The following is a 7559-nucleotide window of genomic DNA, read 5'->3' as shown; positions in this document are numbered from 1 at the left end:
CGGTTTCTTGAAACAGAGGACAGTGGTGCAATTGACCATTTTGCCCTTGCCATGATAGGCTTTTCTTGTTTTTTTAGTGAGTATTGCATAGTTACGAGTAATTTTAACACGTAGAGCATGTCAACACAGAACCAACAAAATTGGTTTCATAATATTTTGAGTTATATTATTTTTACTACATATTTTAAAGTGTTTCAGTCGATTTAATGGTGTATAATAATTCTATTTTGGTCCAAGGGCCTACTTGGCAAAGAGGGGGCTAGTGCGTGATAGAGAGCTGCAGAGAGAGAGAGAGAGAGCAGAGAGGGGGAGACGGTGCGGGCAGGTGGTGGGGTGGCTCGAGCGTGGGCTGTCGGCTGGCTATGGATGCCACCCCCAGAGGCACGGGCAGTACGGCGCGCTCGCTGGTGGTTGGCGGCATGACAACGGTCGGGATGAGTATCGACGGCACCAACGTGACTAGGGTCCGTTCGAGTTGTAGCTCAGTGATGATGACGATCGAAAGGTGGCCGGCAACGGCAGGGCAAGCAGAGCTCGGGCGGTCGTAGCATCGATTCGTGGGGGTAGACTCGGCAAGAAACTACCTCAAAGCCGTTTCACCGAGTCGAGCCGATTCGATAGATTATTTCGAGTAGAAACGTTTCAATGGTTTCCATTTGGATGTCATTTCTCCTAAATCGGAACCGCTTTGACTATCAAACAGGGTCTAAATCTTGATGCATATATATATAGTCAAATGTTTGGAAACATTTATCTATGTAAACATGCATGGCCGTAGTCGAATTGCTTGATGAATCGAGCCGTATATATGTACCAGGATGAACGAGACCAAAAGAAAAAGATTACAGGAGCAAGTCAAGGACAGATATTAGTGTTGCGTGCTGTCTTTTCCACAGTGGAAGGGAAATCCCTGGAATTACCAGAGCCAGGAATTACCTCGTCGCCAAGTGACTTTTGTAGGGCCTCCCTGTTCTGTACCGAGCCCGTTCCCTTGGCCTGTTGGCAGGCCCGATCGAACTGTCATTTCGCTGTGATACGCAACGCAAAATTGCCGCCCAGCGCCCAGCAACCCAAATATTGGTGCATGGCCACCAAAAGCAAAACGGATACCCAGTAGGTAGCTGGCCTTGTCCTTTTATTCAGGTCTACAGCAATGTAGGGCATGGTACAGGAAGGACCTCTAAAGCATCCAAAAGTTACATGCCGAAAGTAACTTGATGGAGCAAAGCACCATCGTATAACATAGTAGGTGACCACCGCAACAAATCAAAGCATCAGTTGCTTGGCGAGTTCCACGAAACCGTGCGTGAGATAAACATACGCGCGCCCACATCATAAAAGCAAAACCAAGTTCATTATCAGTCGAGGCCAAACTGAGTCCGATTGTTGAACGTGGGGACCATGCAGGGCTGCCTATAGGATGGTTAGTCATCAATAACCAAACAACACAAAAATTGACAGTACATACCCTATACAAGCACTGAAAAGCAAGCAACAGAGCAGCAGAATTACAACCTTTGGAACTTCAAGGGCACCCCTGAAGTCGGCAAATATCGTATCACTCTCACCAAACCTACCACTGCTAGTATTCACAAGCTTATGAGCGATGACACACCTCCCGTCATCATGGCAAACAACACCGACGAGAGCTAGAGGAACACCCATCCAGATGCATCCCTTCGGCCTTCCACTGCTGCTCGATGTCGTGAGCGATCCTTCTGGCATCGACTGATGTCCCCATCAGTCCACGCCGGGTGAATCCGACCGAGTAAATGCCATTCTCACCCTTCCACCCGTTTGGAAATGCTTTTCTTGGCAAGCCATCTTTTTCGGAAAATAACTCCCGGTCCTGCCCATTTCGAAGCAAAACACGATTTAGATATCAGGATGCATAAGCACAGTAGCTTACCAACATATTTCCTGCTACATAAATTGACAAATGACAGCTACAGTTAATCTTACAAAGGCATCATGAGTCATGACTTTTTTTTTCTTGTCAGCTTATCATTTTGAGAGTAATTACAGCATTTTCATTACATGGTCGGATTTGGCTCTTAAGTTTCAGTGGAAAACAGCGGCACTCCAAAGTGACATGCTACATAACAAACTGCTGAAATGTTGCTGTAAAACAGTTGAAAGTACCTTCAACCAGAAGGGAACATTGCTCTTGTAGCCAGTTGCAAGCACAATAGCATCAAACTCCTCCGACCGACCATCCACAAATTCTACCTCTCTTCCTGATATCCGTCTTATGGCAGATTGTACCTTCACAATTCAATCAATGAGGAAAAATAAACGTCAGGAGTCAGGACTAAATCAAGGCAGCGATTGATCGAGTGATTCCAATCAAACAATCAAATTTGCATTGCTTTGTACTTCGATGACGTCAAACTAACCTTGATATTACCAGACTTAATCTTTGCAAATGTGCCAACGTCAAGAACTGGGGTCTTCCCTGAGAGTGATTTAAGCTCGAGAGGACCAAAGCTAGGACGCTTTAACCCGAGTTGAGCAGTATCCCCAAGCATGGCCCGTGCTATGAGCAGTAGAATACGGTCCACCACGTGTACTGGGAGCCACTTGAGCAGCCACATTGACAGCCCAAAGGTGGACTGACCCAGCATCTCCCTGGGCAAGATGTGCACCTGCCAATGATGAACAAAATCTTAGCCAGCGGTCAGAAAAAGCAATGCGTCATTTGGACTAATGATTGGACCATACAATTAACCAGTATAAATTTCTGTTTTTCAAACTCTACTTTCTGCGTGCTACAAGAAGCAACATGTCCCAAGACCAAACTTTTATTTTTTGAAACGCAGTCCCTGGACCAAACTTATTCCCTTATCTCCAACATAGTATAGTATGCAAACACAGCTTGCGCATTTTTTTAATCACACTAAGCTCTTTCAAAGATGAAAGAGCTGTGTGAAAGGAACGCACCTACTCGTGAACGGTATGTTCTCAAGCCATTTTTTTAATGTTTCTTTTAAAGTGACAGACTTATGCTATGCTCTCGTGGTAGTGATGGGGACCCATGGCTAATGCTTGCAAAATCATAGTTTACATGAAGTATAGACGAGAAAGCTCTTTGCACTCCCCTTGGGGCAAGAAAACTATTAGCAGAGAGTAAATCAAAGTACCAAAAGACATGGACGTGAAGGACACACAGATGGTTAGAATAGCTGCAAGTACACGCGTGGGAATGAATCCCGAGAAAGAACTAACTCAAAGTTGTACAGCAGCCACAGAAGCCTTCAGTTTCAAGAATGTCGTGACAGCTACGAGCTACCCCGGACTAGCATAACTTAATGAGTTAATGCTAGGAGTTCTGAGACTGAAAGAACCAAACTGGTCTCGAAAGATCTTGCTTTTGGTGCAAACTAATGGTTTTTTTTTTGTTAGAAACTAGGAGTTCCTTAAGTTCATGAAGTAGAGAAAAGCATGTTCAAGTCGCTGATATCTGCTACAGGCTAAACCAAGACTAAAACAACAAAGAATAGCAATCAGGGGGAACCTCCTCCTATCATTACGGTTCTATCGCTTTATATAGGAAACACAAATAAGTTGTAGAACCTAGTTTACAGTCAAGTTGAGAATGCTTAATAACAGTGACAGAGAAAACCAATAGAGAGTAGTGGAAAGTCACGTACAGCATCTCTTACTACAATATGGGGCTCCGCATTGTGGTTGCAGAGGTCTAGGCACACCTCCATGCCGGAGTTGCCACACCCGACGACGAGAACACGCCTCCCCGTGAATGTGCTGCCGCTTTTGTATGCGCTGGTGTGCATAACTGTTCCCTGGAACTCTTGTAGGCCATCAATGTCTGGCTGCACAGCCTCAGCGTTCTCACCAGTCGCAACAACAAGCCACCGAGACACATACTCCACCTCTTCTCCCATTGAGTCAGAAGTTCGCGTGCTCACGCGCCATAACAGAAGCTGCTCATCATACTCTGCATGTACCACTGTGCGGTTGTACGTGGGACAGATGCCGAACCTTGCAGCATAGCTCTCCAGATAAGCTACAAACTGCTGCTTTGAGGGATAGATAGGGTAGTCGGCAGGGAAAGGCATGAGGGGAAGCTCACAGAATTGCCGGGGAAGATGAAGGCTGAGACGGTCATACGTCTTGAGCTGCCAGAGGGAAGCTATGCAGTTGGAGCGCTCAAGAATAAGGCTGCCGACCCCCTTCTCCTTGAGACATGCTGCGACGGCAAGACCTGATGGTCCTGCACCCACGATAATTGGCCCTGAGACCCAGATACATGTACATCGCTCGGAGCGAGCAACGACAGCATCCACGCTCTTTTCCTCGCAGCAGTTCTCAACAGGTTGGCGATGGTTTTGATTTTGGCTGAAACGTTGGAAGATAGGATCATGGGCTCTCTTGCCCTCAATTTCACTCCAAGGATCCATGCAGACGTAGGAAGGCTTCGATGGAGTTTACTTGATTTAGCTAGCAGTATATGGCTGTGCTGGCTTTAAACTTCACGGTGATACAAACAACAAGCCGACTTCGCTGTGCATGAAGGCATGCATGAGAGAGAAGGATGCAAGAAGAGATATGGTGTATCTCAGGAAGACATGGTGGAGATGTGAATGATATATAGGAATCCTGGTTGTTTTGGAGGGTTTGGTGGCTGGAGCAATCTAGTGGGACTGCTCTTTGTTGTTTAAGTTAGAAGAGAGGAGGGAAAAGATGTGAAGCAGAGAGGAACTTCTGAAGGTGGCCATCTTCTATAGTTCTACGCTGTATGGTACCTTTTGATGCATGCCCTAGCTTAGATAGTTATATGCCCTATGCCCTATGCCCTATGCCCTATGTAAGTAGCCTCTTAATTTAATTGAGACCAAGTACGCTCATCGCAAAATCCCAAAATAAAAAAAGGGTGGGTCACTGATGATCACTTAGCCACTCGGCGGAAGTGTGGGGAGATATCACTATAAAAAATTATTTTTTAGAGACGTATGATAACTCATTTTTATAGACGTTTAAGTATACCCATCTATGATAAAATGTCTATAAAAATAAATGATTTTCACAGATATAAAAGTGACCGCCTGTGGAAATCTATTATCACAGGCAGTTCACTTAAGGAATCGCCTGTGAAAATAGGTTTCCACAGGCGGTTCCTTAAGCGGACCGCCTGCGATAATCGGTCCCTTAATTGATATTTTTTGAACCCAAAAAAAGAAAAAAAATTGGACCGACCAGGAACCCCACGCGGTCGCGACGTCGCAAGTCACGCGTTTTTTTCGCGCGAAATACGCGCGCTACGCGGTTTTTGGCACTCGAACTCGAAACCTGTCGGGTCGCGCGAACCCTCCCCACCATCACACTAGAGAACGACTACTGAACATATGAGCATATTAATTCTTTTGATATCTGCAATCCGAAACTTCAAACGATTATTTGAGCATCTAAATGACTTTAAATGAAAAAACTTTTCAACTACAAAGTTGTAGTTCTCGTCGAGGGCTACAATTTTAATATAAACTTTATCCTCATCCGACTTCATATGAAAAAGTTATGAATTTTTAAGATAAGCTGTCACTCATTTCTACAGCGGTTCCTTAAGGTCATTTCTACAGTGAAAACGAGGGACAATTTATTTTCAAAAATTCATAATTTTTTCATATGAAATTAGATGAGGATAAAGTTTATATAAAAATTGTAGCATTCGACGAGATCTACAACTTTGTAGTTGAAAAGTTTTTCATTTGAAGTCATTTAGATGCACAAATAATCATTTGAAATTTCAAACAATTATTTGGATATCTAAATGACTTCAAATAAAAAAAATGTCAATCACAAAGTTGTAGATCTCATCGAGAGCTACAATTTTTATATAGATTTTTTCCTCATCCGACTTCATATACAAAAGTTGTAATTTTTTTAATGGATGATCATTTCCAGAGGCGGTTCACATAAGGAACCGCCTGTGAAAATGTCTATTATCACAGGCGGTTCCTTATGTAAACCGCCTGTGAAAATATATTTCCACAGACGGCCCGTAACCGCAGGAGGCCCTCGCCAATTGTTCAGGCGGTTTTTCAAATAAACTGCCTGTAGAAAGTTACCCTAAGTGTCTCGAAAAATAGTTTTTGTAGTAGTGTATTGTGGGTACGGTATAAATAATATTCTAATTAATTATTAGAAGGGTTATTATTTATAATTACAATCTCAATTATTCATCATAATATCATCCTATTAGTCTCGATATGTGTTTTATTCTAAGATCGGAACACATACCTTTACAACATATACCATCACAATTCAGCTTAATAAAGAGTAAGTAATTAACATTATATTACAAGTTCTTAAATAATACTAAGTTATTACAATTTACAGTAAAAGAGAGTTAGGAGGAGATCAAAAACTGCTCAACTCCTAACCAACAAAAAACTACGTAGCGGAAGCAAAAGCTATAAACGACGAAAGAAGGATAGAGCCATATACCATTAGACTCCATCACAAAAGTACACCAACTGAGTTGGATGCACTACCCATGCCCACCATCACCCTCGGCATGCGTAAAGTAGCCAAACACCGCTTCCTCATCACCTGCAAAACCAGTAGAGCAACTGAGTACAAAGGTCCTCGCAAAACTTAATCCATATAGATCATATATAAATAGCTCGACTACAAGGATTATGCATTGAGCTGTTAGCAAGAAAAATACCACAAGGTTCAGTACATTAATATGCTTAAGCAACCTAGACATATGTGTGAAGACCTAAACTTAACTAACAACAATACCATTATATCCTGCAATGACCAACTCCATATAAATATAATTGGAATCATCATGAACATGTATTGTAACACTAAACATCTTCCCTATGACCAACATATCTAACCACAAACCACAACTCATGACTCTACGATGGTGCGCATAGACAGAAGACATGCTCATGACTGAGAGCACGGCAGTTCAAACTATTTTTACACCCTGTATGGGATACTCCTTTACCCACATAACACGAGGACCATTCGGCTTGCATTACCACACAGGTCCACATAACAGGTACTCGTGAAAACTTTTCCCAATAAGCCCCAACCATTTGATACATGCATCGCTCGGTACGGAGGTATCTAGAACTACTCCTGGAGCAAACTAGATACCTCTACAAGACCGCCCACTTACATCGTTGATGTTCAGGCCCAAATGATCACAGCTACAGAGATATTCGGCTTACCTTACCATTAGATCAGCATGTGGTGAGTACGGTAAGTGCTAAAGCCAAGGGCGGCCAACGATCGGTGCTTGACCAATGCAAGGCGATCTACAGGATCCAGACTTCCTCCCCGAACTACCCTAGGAACCTCCTCTAAGGCAGATGATACCCCTAACACCGCCCACATCTCGTCTCATTCTCACATCTTAACCATCTCAACAACAAATTCAATAGTGTGAAACATTAAGTAAGCTCTAAGCTCGTGAACAATGACATCACTATCGCTCGACTTCTACCAAGGACCTATGCATTGCTAAGCATGTCGAACAACTATTAGGCTAGACATCAACAATATTATTGAGATGACAAGGATGAGGA

The 7559-nt window shown here is 43.3% G+C and overlaps 1 protein-coding gene across 1 annotated transcript; it reads right to left on the bottom strand.

Annotated features, from left to right (window-relative positions):
- Positions 1-1276: 1276 nt before the first annotated feature.
- Positions 1277-4730, bottom strand: LOC133910074 (indole-3-pyruvate monooxygenase YUCCA6-like). Its single transcript, XM_062352595.1, is given in 5 exon segments — positions 1277-1662; positions 1664-1849; positions 2143-2265; positions 2397-2645; positions 3651-4730. Coding segments are annotated over 5 exon segments (1557 nt in total). The 5' UTR covers positions 4419-4730; the 3' UTR covers positions 1277-1431.
- Positions 4731-7559: the final 2829 nt, after the last annotated feature.

The sequence above is a fragment of the Phragmites australis genome, chromosome 2 (genome assembly GCF_958298935.1).
Source record: "Phragmites australis chromosome 2, lpPhrAust1.1, whole genome shotgun sequence".
Classification (NCBI taxonomy): domain Eukaryota; kingdom Viridiplantae; phylum Streptophyta; class Magnoliopsida; order Poales; family Poaceae; genus Phragmites; species Phragmites australis.
The sequence above is the reverse complement of the archived record's forward strand: the minus strand, read 5'-3'. Positions and strand labels throughout refer to the sequence as shown.